Here is a 26,058-nt window from a genome sequence, read left to right as displayed (position 1 = left end):
ACTCCCAGAGACGAACCATTTAACCAGTTGGCTCCAGATAGGGCAACTAAATGAAAGGGCACCAAATTCAAAGGTCCTCACAAGTCCATGTAACTATAAAATCTGTGCTCCACTTTATTCAGTACTGTCAACAGCACAGCTTTCTCTGGCATTATGCTAGAGATTAAGATACTAGTGCAGTTATTATTTTGCAGGACAGAGAAAGCTGACTCACTCAAACCACATTACCACTGCCACCTTTGACACCAAGTTTTCATTCCCTTAGAGGTCCCATTCACTTTACCAAGCCCAAATCTACTTAACACATCTTCCCATATTAAAGAGAAAGGAAAAACACAAGTAACACGGTGCTGTGATCTTTATTTCATTTAATGACCTTAAAACTAAGAAACAGAAACATGCTTTTAATATACTAATAGCATAATCTAATCCATTGCACTTTTTAAAAAGTATATTAAATTTTAAAGCCATTCAAAAAGTCTAGGAGGAAGAAAGTGCTTTTAACAAATCTTTTTTTTTTTTTAAAGAAAGCAAAATCAGAGAAGAAAATTTGTATATGCTCAAATTAGTATTAACTCCTTTAAGTCCGTGACAGCATTTATGTATCTAAACTGGAACACTTTGGGAATCAGATGCATTTTCCCCTGGTCATAAGAACACTACATTTATAATTTTAGTTCTGGCATGTGAAACTCCTTTCCCAAAAAGAAAAATTTCTTCTAAAATCTTTCTGCCCTTAATCTTGAAAGCCCCTGGTAAGGGGTACTCTGTCACTAATTTTCAAAATTATGATCCTCTCTGTCCTTTTTGCTCATTTTTACGTATGGCTTACGGTTTTCTGTGCGTGAAAAGATTCGGAGGTTTAAGTCACAGTGCCAAATTTTTGCATTTTCAAAGAAAAACAACTTTCAAACTAGTTTTTTTAATCCTAAGTACACCTGTTGGTAAATAGGATACCTGTACATTCATTTTTCAGAGAAGGCACTAGGACTTTCTAATTTAGAGAAACGTTTTCATAGAGCTTGGGTAATCCTCTGGACAAAATGCATCCTTGTCACTCCTAACACTAAACTCTCAGTGATTGTATCTGGCAGGAGACCACCTACTCTGAATCTCAGGCAAAAGGTGTTCACTTGCCACCCGGCAACACTGAACTGCACTTTCCCATCCCTCAGAGCAGTCTCTCCCACTGTGCTCTTCGAACCACCTGTGATGCTGTTTTTAAAAGTTGTGATTCCAGGGCCACAACCCAGACCCAGATCCAAAGGCAATCCCTGGGTACAACACTAGCAATTTAAATTTTTTTAAACATGCCTCCCAGGGCTGTTTTATGCAGGTCAAGATAGAAGAGAGCCACCATTCAAAACACAGCTATAATGTGACTTCACAGAAGGAAAACTATTCAACTACAATTGGTCTCTTACAAATGGGCTTCGGAATGTCATTTTAAAACACCACCTACACAAATAGTTGGTATGTTAGTAACTGAAGCTTTTCTTCACTATGCCCCTATTCCTTGACTAAAACTTTGACAGATCTAAACATTAAGCCAAATGATGCAACCAGTGTTGGCTACCTTAGATGGCAGCCATCCTAAATTACATTTCAATAGTTCCAAGGGGGAAAAAAATAGCTCTATTAAGATATCCATATAAGTTGCGTTATTTTGTTTAAAAAACCAGGGAAAAATAAAACTATTTGTTTTTTAATCACTTTTGCCTGGACTTAAATCAACTACGTAATTTTTCTGTAACTCATACATACTTATCCAAGACACCATTTTCATAAGCCAGGTGGAACGGTGGGTATGACCTGTTAACATGCACTGCCAGTACAAGGCAGTTTGTCTGTTCACCTAAAGCATTTTACTTCACGAGAGACAAAAAAAGGAAAGACCAGGTAAAACAAAAACTATACTCATAAGCAACTCTACCAAGAGTGAAACTACAGAGACCTCCAGGCGACAGCTTTCTTGGTATAAAATAAGGCGTGACTCTGAGGCTATTTCATCATCTTACGTGATAGTTCTCCCTCATTCCGTCTACACATCAATCTAGAAAGAGTCCTCAGTGAAAGAATTGAAATTCTGATTATATTACTTTTACTTAGAAGCTAACTGGAAGTATTAAAAACAACAACAACATTTAACCTCTCCTAAAATGAATTCTTTTCATAGAAAATTCTGAAAACCTTTTAAATGTTAGTAGGAATGTGCCCCATATACTCTTGCTGCTGTTGCTAAGTTGCTTCAGTCGTGTCCGACTCTGTGCGACCCCACAGATGGCAGCCCACCAGGCTCCCCCGTCCCTGGGATTCTCCAGGCAAGAACACTGGAGTGGGTTGCCATTTCCTTCTCCAATGCATGAAAGTGAAAAGTGAAAGTGAAGTCGCTCTTAGGAATGTGTAAACTAAAAATGCTTGCATGGAAAGGCAAGAGTGGCAGAGAAGCAAATACCAGGCAAAACCTTACAGTCCTAAGTAACATCCTTGACCCACAAACTAACAGCTGAGGGGAGGTAAGAAGAAAAAGGCATTCTTTTCAACCTGGTCATAAACCTCCCCAGGACTACTTACAGCCAGCAATGAGAATGTACCTTTTATTGGAAAAGTTGATATAAAGTTATCAATTCTCTTAAAAAAATAAAAATAGAGGCCAAAGGAAACTCATAAAAATCCTCACTGAGAAAACTATAAACAATTTCCAGAGGCAGAAAAAGTAAGACCAAAAAAAAAAGGCTTCCCCAGGGTAATTAAACAAAGTTATTCCTTTATGATCAAAACAGAAATTTGCTGAATTTAAACAGTAACTAAATTCTAAGGTTTCATTAAATCATACCTGATTGCATGTTTTTTATTTTTTAAAAATCAAGTATTTTAGTATTGAAATAAGTTTTAAACATAGCATCCTTTTCTCATCATTAAAAGTAGGCTAATTCTAGACAAATCTGAAATCTATAAACATGCTTATATAGTGCATTAAAAGCTAAGTATGTCAACATCTGTAAGGCCTTTAACAAATAAGTATCAATCTTCAGAAAGATGACAGGCCACCTGAAAATGCACCAAAATTTCAAAACTAAGGTTTTAATTTATTAAAGCTAAGTATTACTGATATGCAAGTAAACAGTTTTTAGAACAACTTGGAATTTTTCTAAAATTTAACCATGACTGAATAAAATAGCAAGAACTTCAGGGCAAGATGGTATGTAAATATGAAAAATACATTAAACACTTAGAATTAATTCAAAACTTACAAAAATACTTGAGTGGTAAAGTGTTAAAAATAGTCAAGAGAAATACTCTTTGATAAAGAGATGACAGACTAGAAAAGACTTTTCCACCATCCATTCATACTTCACCTGTATAGAACTTACACTCGGAATTTGCCTAAAACTCCCTACCTCCCTCCCACAACAAAAAAAATTATCTTAAGAATTAAGGCTCATTATACCTGAATGCTTATATAAATACTTGCAGGCAAGTTGTATGAAGTTTTAAAATCCACAACAATTCACCATGATAAAAAAAGGAAAAGGCAACTGATAAGACAAAAATTTTTATCACACAATCAAAGTAAATAAAGAATTTAGATACTTTCTAGATATTATATATCCATTCTTGGGTGGGACTTGGTCCTTACTAAGCCAAAGATATTTTAAAGCTACCAGACTAGTCACGTATAAAGTTAAATAAAGGATGATTCACTAAATAAAACTGACAGTTTTAGCTTCTTTATTAAAAATAACAGACTGTGAATAGGAGACTGCAAATAAACACTGTGGATAAAGACCTGATGTACTGCTAAGCCACATGGAACAGGACATCAATTAAAGGCAGCATGTTTGGTAAAAATCCTCCCTCTAGTTCTTGATAAAGTTCTGTTCTCATGAATGACAACTGTGTGTGAGTTATGTACAATACACATATGTTATAAACCTACAATCAGCGAGTCTGACCAAGGCACAAATTCAGATGACTTAACAGAGGTCACATGGTTCATTTAAACTCAAGTTTTTTCCTTAAAGTATTAAGCTCATTCCTTTTATTATGAGCAGCTCTGCTTTTTCAAGGCATGTTTGCCTCTTTTCTAGAAAGAAGCTATAGGAATGAATGAAGGAAAAAAAAAAACAAAAAACCCAGAATATGTTCTAACAAAACTGCCAGCCTGTCAGGAAACAGACCTTAAATTTCAGTGTATGGTAGATTTAAATACAATTTTTCCATATTATGTGGCAAACACAATTCTCTAATATCATAAGATTTAAAAACTATAATAGCATCATTTTTAGTCAGTCTTTAGTTTTGAAGCTTTTGCCAAGTTTTGTAAACTTTTAAAAAAGGAATCCTTCTCAAAAGAGTACGGTACAAACAAACTGACAATTCACCTCAAAACAGCATCTCTCACGTGCGTGTCCTCAATTTCCTCCCGATCACATCCTCAAAAGCATGGGTTCAATCTTAAAAGGCACTAAGCGGCACAAAAAGGACTTAAAATCTCATTTCCATTGTTCTTTTAGCTTTTTCCCCCATAAAGTGCACAAAGCAGAGAGTAATAAGAAAACAGACACAAGCTTGGATCTACACCAGCAAGGTAAACAAATGCTTCCAAGAGAAATGGAAGTGTGTTTAAGAATTTGAAACCACAGGAAAGGTCTGTTCATTTATTAGTGCCGTGTTTCAGCTCTTCCCAGATGGTCCCGGGTCTGCGTTCCTGGAGACCTGGGCCTGTGGCTGTCGCAGAAGCCCAGAAATCAGAGGGAGCTAGAAGGGTTCTTGTCTGATCCTCTCGTTAGGATGCTACTGAGCTTTTTTATCCGAGGGTGGTCTCCCAGCAACTGCATCCCTTACAGCAGTCTGAGTGGAATTACCAATGTGAGAAGTGGCCTGCAAAAGTCCATTTATTCAACATGTCAGTTAATAAAATTACAGCACAGTGTCAAAAGAGCAAGCCATGACAGACAAACTTTCAAAAATCTGTCTACACTGAGAAAGAAAATTAGGGAATGAAAATGCAGGGGTCAGGGAGCCTGTGGCGGCTGCTAATGCCCCAGAAAGTAGGTCAGCTGAACCTTTAGTGGGTGGGCAGCTAGCCAGCCTTCACCACAAGCTTCTAACTTAACTGATCTGTTCCTGCTACTCAGGAAAACAGAGTCTCAAATCTGTAAACCTGGAGATCATGTCAATGTCAAGAGCCAATGGTCTGATGAACCAATTTAAGTGAAAGAGATGCCATCCACTGGTAGATCTCAAAACAGAACATTTCACTAAATTCATATTTTTCAAAGCTCATGACTTTCTGGGAAGCAAACTAACCTTGGATGTAGGAGATAATCACACAGAAATTATGTCTGGTGAACACATATTTAAAAGTTTCCCGTGAAGAACACAATGTATGTTAAGTTGGAAAGTTTTTGCATTAATGAGCAGGTTTTAGGCATGGAAACAAAATATTAGGAATAAACATTAATATCCGAAAGAACGATAATAAAACATAAGGCCTATCCAAAAAAAAAAAAAGCATATTTCTCATGCCTTCTATCACTATTGAACTCTTCCAAAGGGAGATATTTTACAATAGAAGCACAGATATCTATCTGTTATCAACTGTCAGCCTCCTGGGTTGGCACCACTTACCTGCTCTAATACATACGCTGCACCAGAATCGATTGCACCGCCCAGCTCACGATACTGACCAGAGTACCTGATGTACCCCCAGGTGAGAAGCGCTATTAATAGCAGTCCAACCATACAGTTGAACAGCTGAGCCACCACCTCAAGACCAATAAAGCCAGTGAGGCCGGAGGCGATGTACAGAGCCACGATGCCCGTGAAGAGCACTGCGGGGGTTCGGAAGGTGCTAAAGACGTTCTTGCTACTGTTGTGCTTGCAGAAGTTCTCATAGAGTTCCTTGATCTCCTCCTCCAGCTCCTGCTGGTAACGAAGGCTAAAATCCTTCCCACCCATCTTTTTTGTCTTCTTAAAATGGTCCAGAGCAAGCTGTTTGAATTCGCAGTGCTTCTCCTCTAGAATGTCTGGAGACAAATAAGGTTTGTCTCCCCCACAAACCTGACAAGAACAAAGACAGAACATGGTAAAGAATCCTTCAGAAACAAGTGCCAAATAAAACAAGTGAAAACGCTGAAAAGCTTAGAAAATTTCAAGATCCTAAAAATGAACTTTAAAATGATGACTAAGATCAATAAAAGCCTGGGTTCAATTCTTCTGAAAAGCACACTTACTAACCGGGGTGATATTGATCGGTGAGAGCAGTGACACTGTAAGAAAGTCTTGCTTAGAAAGGGTCATAATTAAAAGGCCCCAATAACCAGGATAACCTGAATGTTGCCTCATTCAGGTTATGCATCATAAGATACACTAGGCAGGATCAAGCTTGGACTTAAGAAGTTAAACATATTGCCCAGGTTAGATATTTCAGAATAAGATTTATGTCCGACATACCTCTTCCATGTTGTTGTAATAAATGTCCTTGGCAGAGGCTGCAGCTGCTAAATTGTTGGCTTCAGCAGTGGCCTTTTAAGAAAGGAATCCACAAACTATAAATTCTTTCTCTTTTAATAATCTTCCACAAATAACCAAACAGAAGTTTTGTTTCCCTCTATTCCCCATTCTTCCTTCTTTATGATTCTTCTGTTATTTTTCAGGTTTCCACAAAGTCCAACTGATTAAATAAAATACACCTTTTCTGCCAGATTTTCCGCCAAAAAATATTCTCATACATAAGAATCTTTGTCATAAAACTAAACCTCTGAAATTATTTCCTTTGCTTCAATTTTGTATGTTAAGAAATAGATGTAACTCAGAAGAGAAAAAATTTATCTTTACAATACCAATCTCGCTAATTCCCTTTGTGAAAATGTTTGTCTACTAAACAAACATTTGGCAATAAACAACCTTATCTTCAGCATGCGTAAGTCAGAAATCGTATGCACTCAAAAAAATGACATCTTGAAAACATCAAAATGTTGATAATAAAACTTGCTGAAAATGAAAAACCTGATTAGTAAATAGATAAGTCAGGATATGCTTTATGAAAACAGACAATAGGCAATAGGAGAACGATTTGTCTAACGGAATGGGGTATGTTTAACCTGCGTACAGTACATTTGGGGGGAAGCTGTTCTGTTCTAACTCCACCACCATAAATACAGTCAAGAAAATCAGAAGGCAGTCACACTGCTGAAAACATGCTAAACATGAACAGACCTCAGCATAATGAAAAGGAGGACCTTCCCTGGTGGCTCAGTGGAAAAGAATCTGTCTGCAAATGCAGGGGACAGAGGTTTGATCCCTGGTCCAGGAAGATTCTACACACCATGAGGAAACTAAGCCTGTGTGCTACAACTACTGAGCCCGTGCTCTAGAGCCCGTGAGCCAAAACTACTGAACTAACTCACATGCCCCAGAGCCCAACTAGAGAAGCCACTGCAGTAAGAAGCCCAGTGCACTGCAACGAAGAATAGCCCCCACTCCAGAAAGCCCTTGCGCAGCAACAAAGACCCAGCACAGCCAAAAATAAATAAAAGTTTTTTTAAAAAAGAAAAGGGGAACTACCAGGACTGCCAAAGAACTGCTTACCTGAAGCATGGATTTGGGGTGAGGCAGATCTTCTCCTTGGTAAATTTTAATATATGCCTTAGATATAAACATAAAAACAATTATGAAAAACGCCATTCATCATATTTAACTGCAGCTTACTTTTCAGAAACAGTGACCATACAACTGCATTTTCCTAAAGACCTAGATCCACACGCAGGAATTAGCAAAAACACAGCACGCCTTTGAGTGCATGTTAGCATTTTTTTAGTTAACTAAAAATGTTCTCAAAGCAGCACACGCCTACCAAGGCTATGGCTCCCGCCAGACTCCCCATGCACGCTGGCCTCACCACCGCCTGTGGGCAGTGACCATCCGCTGTGAGGTAATCGTGTCACATCTAGGTGCCGTCTCCTACTCACAGCAACTTCCTAACCACCTCCTCTCCACCATCTTCCTTGAGCAACAGTCTTCATTTAGCCACAGTAATCACTCCTCTAAGAGAGTGCAGAGAACATCCATTTGGTGCCTAGACCAATACTGCCACCCAGTGGCCCACTCCTGGAAGGACAATGGAGTCTGAAAAGGCTTTTCCTTCCAACTTCCCTCAAGCTTTAAAATACCTGAACCGAGTTAGTTCATAACCTATTATCAGTTTCACCAAGAGTCAAATATTTTAATAATGTAAACCCCATATTTACCTTAAAATACTCCAGCAGTCCCCGACAGGTGACTTTTGAGCCATTGATCTCCTTTTCCATTAAGTTGGCTGGGTTTAATACATGCACTATCAGTGTCTGTAACTGCTCTTTGAATTCACTGGCAATGTCTGTCCGCAGGACCAAGAAAAAGGAAACAATGAGCCAAACAGATTTATTCAGCCAAGAGGAACATAAAGCACAATCTTCAGTCTATTTGGTTGTTCTACCATCTCTAGCTGAAAGATAGGGGAGGAGCAGGGGTCCCAGACTGTGAGCCTGACCCTTTCCAGCAATGACCAGGTTGCTGACGGGTCTGTTCTTATGAACGGTCTCCTTCCCTTCTGCAGTATTAAGTCCTCTCTAGTCCATAACAGAACATGCAGAATATCGCTACCCTGGCTTTCACTCTGCGAGATTCACGTCTACTTTCTACACATCCAAGAAATTTTACTTTTTATTTTACGGGACTTCCCTGGCAGTTCAGTGGCAAGGCCCTTCCCCTTCCAATCAGGAGGTGGGGGTTCAATCCCTGGTCAGGGAACTAAGATCCCACATGCCTTGTGGCCAAAAAGCCAAAACATAAAACAGAAGTAGTGTTGTAACAAATTCAATAAAGACTTCAAAAACGGTCCACATCAAAAAAAATTTTTTTTAATCTAAAAAAAAAAAAGCATTTCATTAACATTTCATTAACATATCTTCCGGAGAAGGCAATGGCAAGCCACTCCAGTACTCTTGCCTAGAAAATCCCACGGACGGAGGAGCCTGGTGGGCTGCAGTCTGTGGGGTCGCTAAGGGTCGGACACGACTGAGCGACTTCACTTTCACTTTTCACTTTCACACATTGGAGAAGGAAATGGCAACCCACTCCAGTGTTCTTGCCTGGAGAATCCCAGGGAAGGGGGAGCCTGGTAGGCTTCCGTCTATGGGGTCACACAGAGTCGGACACGACTGAAGTGACTTAGCAGCAGCAACATATCTTCAGGAGAATCCTTATCAGCACCTCAGGTTCTCCCTTTGCCACACCCTCCCCCTCCCCCTTAAAAGCATATAAATCACTATTTGTCCATTTGCTTTACTTTTGCTCATTTTTTTTTAACATTAAAGGAAGTAGAAGCACCTGAACCTCATGATATTTATTTTCTATCATCTCCTCTGGGCCACCCCAAAGGAAAAAGACTACTATTTCAGGAAACATGACAGCTTCTTTCCTGCTTCTATAGAGTTCCCAAAGAAGGTTCAGGAAGCTATTAAACAGAGCTCTTTCCTCAAAGTGAGAACTAGCTGGCCCAAGTATGAAAATGCAAGGAATTTGATTCATATGATCCAGCATCTTTGTAATTCAAGTTACTGAATTCAATTCAAACTATCAGCTAAAAATAAAGTAGACAGGAACCCACACAAAGGTAGGAACTCCTTAACACTACATAACCCAAATTTACAAAATGAAGACAGTCTTATGTATTCACGTAACAGATTTTGACCACCTTTTTGTGGCAGGCATTGATGTAAGACTTGGGGATAGAGCAGTGAATAAAACAAAAGTGGTTTACTAAATTTTTTCCAGCTACAAGGATCACCATAAAAATCTCCACAGGAAAAAATTTCAGGTTATTTTATTTCTAAAGATTATAGGGTCTTCTAAGAGGAATTACTAGGTAAGTGATAAAAATATAAATTTCTGGAAAATATTCAAAACTATTAAAAAAAAAAACCAACCGTCCATAAAACCCACCATCAGACAATCAAAATTAACATTCAAAATACTCTCCCCTTCCTTTTTAAGTCTCTTATATATTGCTGGAAAAGGTCAGTTTTCATTCCAATCCCAAAGAAAGGCAATGCCAAAGAATGCTCAAACTACCACACAATTGCACTAATCTCACACGCTAGTAATGCTTAAAATTCTCCATGCCAGGCTTCAGCAGTACGTGAACCGTGAACTTCCAGATGTTCAAGCTGGTTTTAGAAAAGGCAGAAGAACCAGAGATCAAATTGCCAACATCCGCTGGATCATGGAAAAAGCAAGAGAGTTCCAGAAAATCATCTATTTCTGCTTTATTGACTATGCCAAAGCCTTTGACTGTGTGGATCACAATAAACTGTGGAAAATTCTGAAAGAGATGGGAATACCAGACCACCTGACCTGCCTCTTGAGAAACCTGTATGCAGGTCAGGAAGCAACAGTCAGAACTGGACACGGAACAACAGACTGGTTCCAAATAGGAAAAGGAATACGTCAAGGTTGTATATTGTCACCCTGCTTATTTAACTTATATGCAGAGTACATCATGAGAAATGCTGGGCTGGAGGAAGCACAAGTTGGAATCAAGATTGCTGGAAGAAATATCAATAACCTCAGATATGCAGATGACACCACCCTTATGGCAAAAAGTGAAGAAGAACTAAAGAGCCTCTTGATGAAAGTGAAAGAGGAGAGTGAAAAAGGTGGTTTAAAGCTCAACATTCAGAAAACAAAGATCATGGCATCTGGTCCCATCACTTCATGGCAAACTGATGGGGAAACAGTGGCTGACTTTATTTTTCTGGGCTCCAAAATCACTGAAGATGGTGATTGCAGCCATGAAATTAAAAGATGCTTACTCCTTGGAAGGAAAGTTATCACCAGCCTAGACAGCATATTAAAAAGCAGAGACATTACTTTGCCAACAAACGTCTGTCTAGTCAAGGCTATGGTTTTTCCAGTGGTCATGTATGGATGTGAGAGTTGGACTATAAAGAAAGCTGAGTCAAAGAATCGATGCTTTTGAACTGTGGTGTTGGAGAAGACTCTTGAGAGTCCCTTGGACAGCAAGGAGATCCAACCAGTCCATCCTAAAGGAAATCAGTCCTAGGTGTTTGTTGGAAGGATGGATGTTGAAGCTAAAACTCCAATACTCTGGCCACCTGATGCGAAGAGCTGACTCATTTGAAAAAGACCCTGATGCTGGGAAAGATTGAGGGCAGGAGGAAAAGGGGACGACAGAGGATGAGATGGTTGGATGGCATCACCAACTCGATGGACATGGGTTTGGGTGAACTCTGGGAGCTGGTGATGGACGGGGAGGCCTGGCGTGCTGCAGTTCATACAGTTGCAGTCGGACACAACTGAGTGACTGAACTGAATTGAAACTGCTTTTGTAGAAGATTGTACCAATTTATATCCCTATCACCAACACATGAGAAGGCTTGTTCATTACTACGAACGCACGAGATTTTTATTGTTTTTAAAACCTTTAACCAGAGCATTGAGCTAAGTACATGTGAAGCTGTGGCTCATTTGAGGCCATTCACTACAATTGGGTAACAAACTTTGAGAAAAATAATTCCTGAATTAAGTTGGATCCTGAAACAGGACTGCAATGGTCCTGGGTTGGTAAGCGCCTAGCTGCCCGAAGAAGCAAACACAGATCAAGTCTCCTCTGGAGGAAAAAAGAAAGATCTGAATAATATACCAAAGAACAGCAGAGAGAGATCGGATGATCCAAAATAAGGAAGAATACTAAGATATGGAAGACAGAATACAAGGTTCACAACTTAAAACAGACATATAGAATCTTGACACTGCAGAGAAAGAACACCCAATCGAACACTAGACAAGAAGAACTTCAGGAGAGGAAACATGAGTGGAAATAAATACATGAAAAGATATTCAAACCCTTTAGTAATCAAAGAAATGCAATTTAGGATCACAATGAGATACTATTTTATAATCACTAATTTAACAAAACTAAGATGGCTGTTAATACCAAGTGTTGCCAAGGTCATGCATCAATGGGAATTTTTATAACACTGATGAAGGGAGTATAAATTGGAATAAGAACTCTGGAAAACAATTTGGCATTACCTAAGGAGAGTTCCTTGTACCGCAAGGAGATCCAACCAGTCCATTCTAAAGGAGATCAGTCCTGTGTGTTCATTGGAGGGACTGATGCTAAAGCTGAAACTGCAATACTTTGGCCACCTCATGCGACGAGTTGACTCACTGGAAAAGACTCTGATGCTAGGAAAGGTTGGGGGGCGGGAGGAGAAGGGCATGACAGAGAATGAGATGGCTGGATGGCATCATCGACTCTGTGGACATGAGTTTGAGTGAGCTCCGGGAGTTGGTGATGGACAGGGAGGCCTGGCGTGCTGTGATTCATGGGGTCGCGGAGAGTCGGACACGACTGAGCGACTGAACTGAACTGACTCAAGGTGAAGATAGATATATTTCAATTATCCATCAATCCCGCTTTTAAGCACATAACCTGGGAAATTCCCATATATCCACATCCACAAGAATGTTCATAGCAGTGCTATTCATAATAGCAAAAAAAACTGGAGCAGCCCAAGCTTCCACTGAGAATAAATTGTTATATTCACAGAAGGCAGTTATCCTACAATGAAACTGAATGAATTATAATTACATGCAATAATACAGATAGCCTTAAAAATAAAGCACACAAAGACAGTAACGACAACCCTATATGCAAGACAGCAAAAGAGGCACAGATGTGAAGAAGAGACTTTTGGACTCTGGGAGAAGATGAGGGTGGGATGATTTGAAGGAATAGCATTGAAACATGTATGTTACCATATGTAAAATAGATGACCAGTGCCAAGTTCAATGCATGAAGCAGGGCACCCAAAGTTGGTGCTCTGGGACAACCCAGAGGGATGGAGTGGGGAGGGAGGTGGGAAGGGCGTTCAGGATGGGGGGACACATGTACACCGTGGTTGATTCATGTCGATGTATGGCAAAAACCAGCACAATATTGTAATTAGCCTCCAATTAAAATAGGTAATTTAAAAGAAAACAAAAATAAAAAAATAAAGCTCACAGTGAAAATGCAAATTAGCCACATACTATATTTTTATAAAGTTCAAAAAAGAACTGAAGAAACTTAGCAAAAGACTGTTAAGTGAATCAAACACAAGGGCTTCCCTGGTGGTTCAGATGGTAAAGAATCTGCATGCAATGTGGGAGACCTAGGTTTGATCCCTGGGTCGGGAAAATCCCCTGGAGAACGGAATGGCTACCCACTCCAATTTTCAGGCCAGAAGAATCCCATGGACAGAGGGTCAGGCAGACTACAGTCCATGGGGGTCCCAAAGAGTCGGACACGACTGAGCAACTTTCACTTCACGTCACATCACATACAAGTAATAACTTTTTTAATTCAAGGACAGAATAAGCAAAACTTAGAATAGTAGTTATTTCTGTGGAGAGGCAGGGAGAAGGAAAGAAGCATACCAATATAGAAAACAGCACTGATAATGCTCTTAATAAGAGACTGGAAATCTACAGCCCTTGGGTCAAATATGACAGCTAACTATATTTATAAATAAAGTTTTATTGAAATATAACCATGTACATTTATTAATATAATTGTCTGTGGCTGCTTTCTTGCTACAAAGCAGAGCTAAGTAATTGTATGGCCCACAAAGTCTAAAATATTTACTGTTTAGTCCACTACAGAAAGTGTGCCAATTCTAGTTCCAGATACTAATAGTAAGTTGGGTAGTGGGTTGATGATATTCATTACATTTCATACCTTACATATACACATTATGTGTATTCTTTCTTATATGTAATACTGATGCATTATTTTGGATAGCAAATAGCAAATTTAAAAACTTAATGGTAGATCATTCTTTTATTATTTTTTTTAAGTGAAAATAAAAGTGGTTTATTATATTCCAACAATGTACTCTTTTTTTTTTTTTTACTTTACAATATTGTATTAGTTTTGCCATACATTGACATGAAGCCACTTTTAATTTGCTTTTATTGATTTTATTACTTGTTAGGCCAAACTCCCTCCCATATCTGTTCATCAGCTTTCAGTGAACTTTCAGGGCCTTTACCTCAGTCACTCGTCGGCCAGGAAACAAATGCAGTGCTCTTTATGTGCACTACGGCAAGTAAAATCTTTATCCGTTTTGTTCACCTTCTTATAAACATGTGTAAGATTATGATGGACTCAAAACCACAGCACTTTTTCTTGACAATTTCTTTTATTCCTTCTGATTTTTTAAAGAGTCCTTCCCCAATTCCAGAGGTCAAATAAAATTAATTTTCCCCATGCTTTCAATTTTATAATTAGAGTTTACTTATGTCTCATAAATTGAAATCTGCATGAAATCTTTTTTTCTAAATAGTAACATATACTTCTAATCACTGATTTCTACACCATCTTAAATAATCAATCATAAGATCTCTTGACATCAAAAAATGTTTGTTTTTTAATGAGCTACCTAAATAAACATACACCTATCTCCATCTAAATACCCTTAATTTCATAGTCTTCTCAGGATGGCACCAAAATATGGCCCTATACCAACTTTAAAAAGGGGTTGATCCCTACATTTAACATTTGATAAAGGTGACATTTCAACCAGTGAGGACAAGTTGGACAGTGTTGAGACACATAGGTAGTCATTCGGAAAATAAGCTGGATCCAAACTGGATCACTGGAAAAGACCCTGACCCTGGGAAAGACTGATGGCAGGAGAAGAAGGGGACAACAGAGGAGGAGATGGCTGGATGGCATCACCGACTCGATGGACATGAGTTTGAGCAAGCTCTGGGGGTTGGTGATGGACAGGGAAGGCCGGCGTGCTACAGTCCCTGGGGTCGACACGACTGAGTGAACTGAAGTGAACTGAAACTGGATTACAAATTATAATGTGAAAAAATGGGACCTCAAAATTTCAAGAAAGAAGTGGGACAAATTCTTTAAAACCCTGAAGTGAAAAACACACAAGCGTACATATTAATAATATGCTATCCTATGTATATTTACATTTGCTTTGCATATACTAAAGAAACTCTAGAAGCCTACAAAAATGGAACAGACTTTTCACTGAAGACATTTTAACCCTTTTAGGGATTTAAAACATGTGACTGCATTATCCACCTGGAAAAACTTTTTTTAAAGGTTTCAATGGTCATCACACGGAAAGACTGAGAGCTTCAGAAATATTTCACACAAGAAATAGCAGGATCCAGACACCACAGATGGTATTGTCCAGGGTTTTACCCAGATTTAACAGACCCTCAGCTATTAATGTTTCAATGAAGGCTGTACCAAAATATGAGTTTCAGACTTAAGCACAGACAAGAATTACTGTCACATGACTTAGACAATCTCAACATCTCATGGCGTACAAGAAAACTGCTCCCTACAATGCCTTCTATTTAATTTCTAGCTAAATATCTAAGTAGTTACTGTATTAGGTCTCTCTACTCTAGTAGAAAAGGAAGACAGTTTTCTGTATGGTGATGACAGTCATCCTGTGTCTGTTGAAAGGGAGTCTCAAAAATGAGCTAATCTCCTAGCTAACTACTGTAGGAAGAAGCATCTTAGCACTGATTATACCATAACTAAGATTGTGTCTGGCAGGTGTTCACCTCTAAATAAATGGTTATTCTTTTAAAAAATAAAGTAAGACCAGTAAAACAATCCCTGAAGTAATTAGGGGAACATTTGCAGAAACAGCTTCAGAATGAAGTTCTTAATAAATTTAAATGTTCTACGAAAACTACATTCAGGTCTTTTTCTGGATTACCCCAAAACATTCTCAGGCTAATGTCTTATCCAGGTTATATACAGCAGAGCTTCAGGATCTCAGCCAAGTCACTGTACAAGTATATGCTTGAGAAAATACAATGTCTAGGTAATTTTTTTAACTCTGAGAAGTGTTATCAACTCTACTTAAAGGTCCCCACAATGAAGTTTATGTGGTTCTCAGCCAGGCACTTGCCAAATATTCACAAGTCTCACACTATTTGCAATGTAACATCCTCAATTTGCTCTTCACTCAAAACCCTTCAATATCTTGTCTTAAAGGTTCCCTAAAATTACAAAATACCCGCATACATGCACCTTTGCAGAGCTAACAAGAATTCTTCATCAACAACCCTCCTAATGACTACAGTTCTCTTAACAGACACACAGGGCAAACTATTAACATATTTTTAAAGTGACATAAGAAAGGAAAATTTTATTTCTCAAATCCTTCCTTTTTAAAAAACAACCTCATAAATATTGTTTTAAATAATTAGGATCATACAATATATGCTATTCTGCACTTTCCACATTTAACAACATGTCATGAACATCTTTCTGTGTAAATACAGATGGATCCATCTATCTACTTTTTCCTTTTAAATGATTTATTCTCATCCCTTTGTGAGATGTACCATAATTGAACCAATTCCTCAGAAATATATATTTGGGTTGCTTCCAATGTTCACTATCATAATAATGCAACAGGGGTACCAGTCTTGTCCACAAATTTTTAATCTACTTATACATGGATAATTCCTTAGGAAAATTTCCTAAAAGTGAAATACTGGATCAAAAGTTGTGAACATTTACAATGCTGCTACTGTGGTACAGAGTATACAAATTTGTACCAACACATTTGCACTTTCTTGATTATTATTAGGCAACACATATTTTCATGAATTATGCCTTGACCATCTGTATTTCTTCCTTTGGGACTTGCCTTTCCATGTAGCAAGAGAGGATTTTAACCCTAAAAATGTGTATTACAGTTTTATCACACATAGTGAATAATTAAAAGCCTAAAGTTTGCTTATATAAAATTTGTTCCCTATTTTATAATATGAAGCTTAGCACCCTTAATGTTTAGTGACAAACCCTTCATACCTGTAAATCTGTGTACTCTGGAGTTTCCCCCACTAAAATGCATGTCTATCTGGAATCTCAGAATGTGATCTTATTTAAAAATAGAGGCATTACAGATGTAAGAAGTTGAGATCATACAGGATGAGAGTGGGACCTAAATTCAAAGAGCAGTGTCCTTACAAGAAGAGAGAACACAGAGAAGGTGGCCATGTGACCACAGAGGCAGAGAGCAGAGTGATGAAACTAAAAGCCAAGTTATTCCAAGGACTGCCAGGAACCACCAAGAGACGGACAGGACAGATTCCCCCCAAGAGCCTCCAGGAGGAACCTAGCCTGACAACACCCTGATTTTGGAATTTTGGTCTCCTGAACTGTTAGCAGATGAATTTCTTAAGAAATCTAGTTTATGGCGCTTTTTCACAGCAGTTCCTAGGAAACTAACATAAAATACATACCCAAGAGTGACAGAAAATTTCAAAAGTCAAGGTTACGGAACTTTAAAAAGCTCTTCCTGTTTCCTAGAATAACATGATGAAAATTAATTTTAAAACAGAATATTCTGAAATATTTCGATGTTGAATAATATGGAGGAATGTCATGTTTGTACATTATGTATGTTTAGGCCCAATAACCTGAAACCACCCTAAAGCAAGACAAAAGGTGTGAGGAGTCACTCCCACCCACCCTCTCTTCAACATCTTCAGTTAAGATTCCACTGGGTAGCTTCCCTACCAGTGATGAATATAGCAGAGCTCAGATCTGGTAAACGCATGTCTAATAATGGAGCGCTAAAACCCTAAAGAACAGCTCACCGACAAACTCAACTTCCTCACCTGTTCAACTCAGAGAATTCACTCACAACTGCTTCTGTTTCAGCACCAGTGTTGCTGAAACCAGATTTCTCTCCAAAGGCAGGCCCCAACCTTGGGTTTCTGAACTGCCAACCTATAGGCTGTGAAAGTTTCCCACTCAGGAAAGCTGCCAACTACATAAAATGTCACACAGGTGACAAATAAGAAGGTAAAGGTAAGCCTTTCAGACTCAATGTTTTTTGCAATAATAAGACCAACTGGAATGTAAATCTTATCCACTGAATTACGTAAGTTGAAAATTATGCATTTTATGTTTAATACGAAGTAATAAAAAACTTCCACTTCACGAGGCAAGTTCTAGTAACTAAGCAGTGTAAATCCTCTAAGTGACTTGCCCAGTACAGCAGAACTTCTGTTCTAGCACACTACAGCTTTGAGCAAGAAGGATCTGGACGTGGATCTCTTCCCCACCACCTACTAGCTGAGTACTCTGAGCAAGTTACGCAACTTTTCTAAGCCAGTTTCTGCATTTGTATGATACAGGGAATAGTATCAGTTCCACGGAATTACTGGGAGCATTAAATATAAAAGTAACTAGCAGAGTGTTGATGCTCAGTCGCTCTAATTGTCTCTGATTCTTTGTGACCCCATGGCTGTAGCCTGCTGGGCTCCTCTGTCCTTGGGATTCTCCAGGCAAGAATACTGGAGTGGGCTGCCATTTCCTACTTCACATAGTGTTGCTGCTATGGTCTGAATGTATGTGTCCTTCCAAAACTCCCATGTTGAAATTCTAACCCCTTAAAGTGATAGTATTAGTAGGCGGGGCCTTTGGGAAGTGATTAGGTCATGAGAGTGAAGCCAAGTGGGATCAGTGCTCCTACGAAACAGATCCCACCATGTTCCCCAGCCCATTCCCCCCAGGAGGATACAACCAGAAGTTCTGAGGCCAGAAACACAACCTCACCGGATCATGCAGGCACTCAGACTTCGGAAATCCAGCATCCAGAACTATGAGAAATGAATTTCTGTTTTTTCTAAACGACCCAGTCTATGGAATTTTGTCACAGCAGCCTGGAGAGACTGACAGCTGGGAACACAAAGGGCCTCTAAAAGTGGCAGCTATTATTTCAATTTTACTAGGAACCTAAGAAGCTCAAATGGGCTTCCCTGGTGCCTCACTGATAAAGAATCCACCTGCCAATGCAGGAGACGTGGGTTCAGTCTCAGGGGATCGGAAATATCCCCTGGAGAAGGAAATGACACCCTCTCTAGTATTCTTGCTGGGAAATCCTCTGGACAGAGGAGTCTGGTGGGCTACAGTCCATGGGGTCACAAATATAGTCAGACTGGACTTAGTGACAACAACAACAAAAGCTCAGATTAATTTATAAACAAAAGTGCTTGGTTAAACCATGTGTAAACTGAGGACCAGCCATTAAATGACTCAAGGTTTCAGTGAGGAAGGATCAAAAATAAGACAATGGAACCCAAGAGTCCCACCTCTGATTTCTCTAAGCTACCATCCGGTTAGCACTTCCTGATAGTAACTCATGACCCAGCACCAAGTTTGCTATAATCACAAATAAGATGAAAACAACAGCCATGCCATGCATCATACGACCTTTGTTTGGGACTTTAGTTTTACTTCATAAAAATGAGCTGACTAATGTTGAGTCTTCCTTTATCTAGCATTTTTATCTCTTGTAAACCAGGAATCACACATCATTCTTAGAAAGATCATTAATGGGTATAACCACAACCATTTCAGATGGAGAAACTAACATAATATAATTCTGATGGCCACACTAAGGTAGGAGAAAAAAACTGAATTAGACTCTAAACACTGTTCTTTCTAAAAGAACATAGTATTTCTGTTAAGGACTTACTATTCACAATTGATATTTTCCGGTCACTCTTTTTAATTCCAAAGATAAAAATCACAACATCATTATAAATAACATCATTTGCAACACACCTTTCAATTTGCCATCAAAGTCAGGGCTTGTGGCCACCTGGAGTCCCGGATGTGGTAGTAGAAAACAGGAGACGCTGGAGAAACATGAATGGATGTGATTCCGGACATTCTGAATTTCTTCATGTTGATGTTCTTTTACCTGCCAATAAAGGCCAACAATTTACAAATGACCATGTGCTTTTCCTAACCAGCACTCGCTAGTACAGGACAAAGGGAAGAAGACTTTCCAGCTCTAAGATCATAGTGGCCCAGGTGTTGTCCAATGAGAAAACTCAGAACCCTGAGAAGCAATAAACACATAAATTTGATTAACTATGGCTTGGCTCCTAGAGCTATAGAAGAACAGGTACTAAAGAGTTTCTTAAAAGAGTATTACACAAGACTTATGAAGAATAAGGAAAGATTTGTGGGCACGAAGGCCAAGGAAAGGCTTGTGGGCATGAACCAGTGAGCAGTAATTGACAAAGGACCCCTGTGTTTTAATTTTGGAAAACAGGCTAAGCCTGTTTGTATCCACACCAGAAACCAAAAGCTCATATAGACTCACATGTGAATTGTGAAATGGAAATTGCAACCAAAGCTTGGGCTTTTGCCTGGGGTTTTTCTCTCCTATCCCTGTGAGTTATATACACGGGTTCTATAACCTTACCATGATTCTCCAGGCAAGAATACTGGAGTGGGTTGCCATTTCCTTCTCCAGGGGATCTTCCCGACCCAGGGATTGAACCCGGGTCTCCTGCATTGCGGGCAGATGCTTTAACCTCTGAGCCACCAGGGAAGCCGTGAATAATATCAGTTTGTGCTAATTAATATTCCTAAGTGTTTAACACACAATGGAATTTTCCATAATCTGCTTTAAATACAGCAGTGGAGAGTGGTTTAGTCGCTAAGTCGTGTCCGACTCCTGTGACCCCACGGACTGTAGCCGGCCAGACTCCTCTGTCCATGGCATTTCCCAGGCAAGAATACTGGAGTAGGTTGCCATTTCTTTCTCCAGAGGATCTTCCTGATCCAGGAATTGAACCCAGGTCTCCTGCATTGCAGGCAGATTCTTTACCAACTGAGCTAAGAGGGAATCCCTTTAAATACAGTAGCTAAAGGCAAATGAGAAAGTTATCACTACTTTTAGGTAATTCCTCTGTTCTGTTCTGTTCAGTCGCTCAGTCGTGTCCGACTCTCCGCGACCCCATGAATCACAGCACGCCAGGCCTCCCTGTCCATCACCAACTCCCGGAGTACACTCAAACTCATGTCCACAGAGTCGGTGATGCCATCCAGCCATCTCATTCTCCGTCGTCCCCTTCTCCTCCCGCCCCCAACCCTTCCCAGCATCAGAGACTTTTCCAGTGAGTCAACTCGTCGCATGAGGTGGCCAAAGTATTGGAGTTTCAGCTTTAGCATCAGTCCTTCCAATGAACATCCAGGATTGATCTCCTTTAGAATGGACTGGTTGGATCTCCTTGCAGTATAAGGAACTCTCAAGAGTCTTCTCCAACACCACAGTTCAAAAGCATCTATTCTTCGGCGATCAGCTTTCTTCACAGTCCAACTCTCACATCCATACATGACCACGGGAAAAACCATTGCCTTGACTAGACGGACCTTGGTTGGCAAAGTAATGTCTCTGCTTTTTAATATACTATCAAGGTTGGTCATAACTTTCCTTCCAAGGAGCAAGCGTCTTTTAATTTCATGGCTGCAATCAGCATCTGCAGTGATTTTGGAGCCCAAAAAAACAAAGTCTGACACTGTAATTCCTCAGAAGACTATATTTCTATTTACCTGTAGACGCTTTTCCAAAAATGACATTCCTCCCTGTAATCCATAGTTGTATTCATAAGGGAAACTCCAGTCTCGAACCAGGAACATCAGTGTCTATTTAGAAAAAACAGCAGAACGCATTATAAAACTGCATAAATGTATTTTCAAAATAACCACTGAAACACTTCTTTGCAAAATGCCAGCTTCTTCGAAAGGAGCAAGAAAATGTGCTAAAGGATTTATCCACCCAATCCTACCCTGTAATGTCTCAGAAAACCGATAAAGACGAGAAGGACACGTATGAGCCGTTTGTGAGGTCAGTATATCCCATCTGGTATTTTTGTCCTCATGGGTTAAGAGGAAGAGATTGATGAAAATAGACTGATGAGCAAATGCTAAATTCAGGGGTCTGCTCAAAAGGCAAGTATGAAGAATATGGTGAAGGACAAGAAAAAAAAGAGCACTAGCTAATCATAAAATGAGATCTGTTAACGTCAGACAGGAAAAAAAACTAAAATAAAAAATACTGCTTAGAGATCCTTTAATCTTACTGAGGTTACTGTGCATTCTCATCCTCATAAAGCAATTAGCTAAAGCTGGGGTCAGCAAACGTTTTCTATAAAGGGCCAGAGAGTAAATATTTCAGACTGCTGTAGCAAGAAGCAGCCATGGACATATACAAATGAGTGTAGCTGTGTTCCAATAAAGCCTTCACTATGGCCAACTGACATTTAAATTTCAGATTATTTCCACATACCATGAAATATTATTCCTCTTTTGATTTTTTTCAACCATTTAAAAATGTAAAAAAAACCATTCCCAACTCACAGGTCATATAAAAACAGGCAGCTGGCCATATTTGGCCTGTGGATTATAGTTTGCTCATTTATGAATTAAAACAAAGATGTGACTTATATTTACAGTTAACAGTCTACCTGGAAGGGTTTTTGGAAAATTTCATCCATCGCCAGACGACCATATTCTGTGAAGAGCTTTAAAAAAGAAGAGTTATGGTTTGTATTACATAAAGTATTTTAATGGCTATTATTTAGCAAATAATTCTTTTAACAGATTGAATACTACTTCTATGAGACCAAAATTCTACACTCCCAAAGAAGTCACGAACCTTAAAATAATCTAGACTATTCCTCTCTCACAAATTCCTCATCCCAATTTATTAGCAAACCCAAAATCCAACCATGTGCAACTTCCACATGGCTTAGAATATTGCGATAGCTTCTCACTGTGTCAGCCCCACAGACTCTCCTCAATACAGCGGCCACAGTGGCTGTGTTATACCTAAGGTTAGTCAGACCACATGATGCCTCTGCTCGAAACCCTTCAACCTCATTGCGAATAAAAGCCCGACCCTACAGTGTGATCTGGCCACGCTGGCCCTCCTTGATGTTCCTCAAACTTGCTGCGTGCACTGCCATGCTAGGGCCTTTGTTCCGATGCCTCCTTCTGCCGCAATGTCCTTCCCCCCAAACACCACATCACTCCTTCAGGCATTTACTCCAATGCCTCCTTCCTAAGGAAGCCTCCCACAGCCATCTACCTAAAAACATGGCACCTCTCCACCCAGTATTTCCTGTCCCATGTCCTTTCAAACTCTTCTCCTCGCTTGTCTATACACTATGCCTTTACTCATCTTGATTAGTGTCTGTCTTCACTAATAGCATTTAAAGTCCACGAGGGCAGGGATGTTCTGCGCACTATGGGCCCTCCAGCACCGAGGACAGCATGGACCAGACCTGTAGGATGCATGCTGTTCGAATGACCCAATGAAGGAATTCTTTAACGTTAGGGTTTACACATTTACCTCTATTTCTTCATGAAGCTGCACCAAAAAGTATAGCAAAATGAAGTGCAAAAGTCATAAACTCACAGGACAGAGAGGAAGAGAAAGGGTATGAAAAAGAAGAGCTGTCACAAACACTCTGGAAGGAGAACAAATGAGAACTGTCTTGGGTTTTGGCATTCTCCACCCCACTAAGAATAAGAAATCTATGAGGCAGGGGCCAAAAAGTAACAAGCAGAGTCTCTCAGCAGAATCCCTGAAAGGCTCAGAAATTAAAGCACCAGTTACCCTGACAGAGGAGGTGAGGGAGCGGGGCTGACGACTAAGGCAATGGCTGGAAGTCTTTATATACGTTATATGCACATATCACGTCCTGCTTCCCCAACTGTGAGATGACACATTTCGGCTGTTTTAAGCCACCCAGGTCATGGTGCTCTGTGACATGTGTGCAGCAGTCCTGATGCATCACTCATGCCTAGGCGTGTCTGCACCCTCTCACGGACCGGACTACAAAATCCATACAGGATCGGGTCTACCTCACACACTAGCGTTATCTACAGCACTTGGTCCACTGCCGCACACTGATTGCTGCTGCTGTAGTTTAGCTGCTCAGTCAAGTCCGACTCTTTGTGACCCCACAGACTGTAGCCCACCGGGCTCCTCTGTCCATGGGATTTCCCAGGTGAGAATACTGGAGTGGGTTGCCATTTCCTGACCCAGGGATCAAACTCATGTCTCCTGCACTGGCAGGTGAATCCTTTACCACTAATCCACCAGGGAAGCCCTCACAAATTAGGTATTACAAAAAATGTGTGAAAGAAAGGAGCTTGGAAAGGAGTCAGTTTCGGGTGAAAAGGTATCAAACTCAAGTTTTGATGGATATGTATCACGGAGCAACAGCTCTCAACCACTGAATGATGGCACTGGTGTAGAACCACCAATTATAAAGTACAAGTAACTGCTAATAGTAACATTAAAAGCCAAAATTTCAGAATTTTTTTAAAGGAATATAAATTAAAACTAACTCAAGGTAGTCTCCATAATAAATGACACCCCCACTCTCATATTCTGATACATTTCTTGAATGTCAGTGGGAGGAGCAGAATTCGAGAAGCACGCCAGACTGCATCCAACTCTGGGATACCCAACGAAGAGGATTTCAGAGAGAAACGTGTAAGAACTACTGCTATGGAGACGAGAGGACAATGGCTAATAACAGTAACAGGGTTAATAAGTAACAGCACACATTAAGCACATACTATTTTCCAGGCAATGACCCTATGCCTTTGATAAATATCAATTTATTTCGCCTCACTTGAATTATTGCAGTAGGTTCATAAGCAGTCTCGCTGAATGCATCATTGCACCTCTAAAAATACACTCTAAACACAACAGTCACCACGATCCTTTTATCACATGTCAAACAATATCACTCCTCTGATGAAAACATGGCTCCCATCTCACCCAGAGGAAAAGCCCAAGTCCTTACAAAGCTTCATCACTGGAAGCTGAGGGCCTGCCTCTCTGACGCCCTTCTCCTGTCTCACCCTCCAACCTCACCCACTGGCCTCCCTGCTGTTCCTGGATCCCACCAACGACACTCTACCTCAAGGTCTTTCTTCTTGCTGTTTGCTCCCCTGCACCACTTTCCCCCCAAAATATATGCAGGATCTACCTACTCACTTTTTTTGGTCCCCTGCTTAACTCAGTAAGAGTATTCCTGACCACTCCAATCATAGATACGCAGAGTGAAGGATCACCATGAACCCACACCTTCCTCCACATTTCAATCTTTTGCTGAAACTACTCAGTTGTAAAATGCACCTTGGCATTAAAACTTTTAAATGACATTATTAACATTTTTATGAGGAATACACACCTGCAGCTGTTGAAGATCATCTTCTTGAATGTTCTGGGACAAATTATAAATCTAAAAAACACAAATTCAGATTGATACTACTCTAGTCTACTTCAGATGAATCCCATCTAAGTCTAAAGCAGTGAACAGAAGCTTGTACAGTTAAAGGTCTGCATATAAGAATACGAGGTCTATTTAAACAATAATATTATCTGTCTTTTTGGAGAACCATGCATATAAGGTTGAAATCGCATAATTCTTCCTTTATAGTTTAAAATACAGTTTTCATACTTTTTTCACCAAATCTACATTTCCTGTATAATGCAACTGATTTAACTTCAATTTCCACTTTTCAGACTTTTCCTGGAATATACTATATATATTTATGACCAAAGTGGAAAAATATTCATAATTTAGGCTGCTTCTTGAGCTTATAAGAGCTTCACTTATATCTGTAGTATGAAAAGAACATTTACACATCACCACAGGAATTCCGATAACAGAACAATAGCTGAAACTAGATGTGTCCTCTTTATCTTATTTCTTCTACAAAATTTTTTCCTAGTCAAGTGGTTTTACCTGAACGGAGCTAGTCATGGTGCTCAGAGCAAAGATGGTAGCACAGTCTTTCACAGTGGACTGGCTGTCAAATGCCCCCTGGGTATCCATCAGAACAACTGCAACCTATAAAACACACAAACACACACACACACACAAAATATGTTAAAGTGAGAAGGGGGAAGCACATGCTTATAGGTTCTATCAGAAAAGCACAATTACAGCTAACCCTTGAACAACACAGGTTTGAGCCACTTATATGCAGATTTTTTTCAATAAAGATAAGTACTCAGATGCCTTGCTTTTTTGACCAGAGAACTTTTCTGGAAAAGATTATCTGCTCTGACAGACAGTACAGAACAGAGGCTTTCAGAGCAATATGAAAAGAGAGGAAAATCA

At 39.7% G+C, this 26,058-nt stretch overlaps 1 protein-coding gene across 2 annotated transcripts in view; it reads right to left on the bottom strand.

Moving 5' to 3' along the window:
• Positions 1-351: 351 nt before the first annotated feature.
• ATL3 (atlastin GTPase 3) overlaps positions 352-26,058 on the bottom strand; it is a 44,965-nt gene continuing 19,258 nt past the window's right edge. For both annotated transcript variants that reach the window (XM_055415690.2, XM_055415689.2), the window contains exons 4-13: positions 25,681-25,785; positions 25,123-25,173; positions 22,378-22,434; positions 21,464-21,556; positions 19,682-19,820; positions 8,256-8,383; positions 7,597-7,653; positions 6,460-6,531; positions 5,635-6,066; positions 352-4,884 (exon numbers count right to left, since the gene is read on the bottom strand). In XM_055415690.2, coding sequence (XP_055271665.1) covers positions 4,798-4,884; positions 5,635-6,066; positions 6,460-6,531; positions 7,597-7,653; positions 8,256-8,383; positions 19,682-19,820; positions 21,464-21,556; positions 22,378-22,434; positions 25,123-25,173; positions 25,681-25,785 — 1,221 coding nt within the window. In that variant the 3' untranslated portion in view covers positions 352-4,797. The remainder of the gene's footprint in view (positions 4,885-5,634; positions 6,067-6,459; positions 6,532-7,596; positions 7,654-8,255; positions 8,384-19,681; positions 19,821-21,463; positions 21,557-22,377; positions 22,435-25,122; positions 25,174-25,680; positions 25,786-26,058) is intronic.

The sequence above is a fragment of the Moschus berezovskii genome, chromosome 25 (genome assembly GCF_049115385.1).
Source record: "Moschus berezovskii isolate FMDL1 chromosome 25, NW_MosBer_1.0, whole genome shotgun sequence".
NCBI classification, from domain to species: domain Eukaryota; kingdom Metazoa; phylum Chordata; class Mammalia; order Artiodactyla; family Moschidae; genus Moschus; species Moschus berezovskii.
The sequence above is the reverse complement of the archived record's forward strand: the minus strand, read 5'-3'. Positions and strand labels throughout refer to the sequence as shown.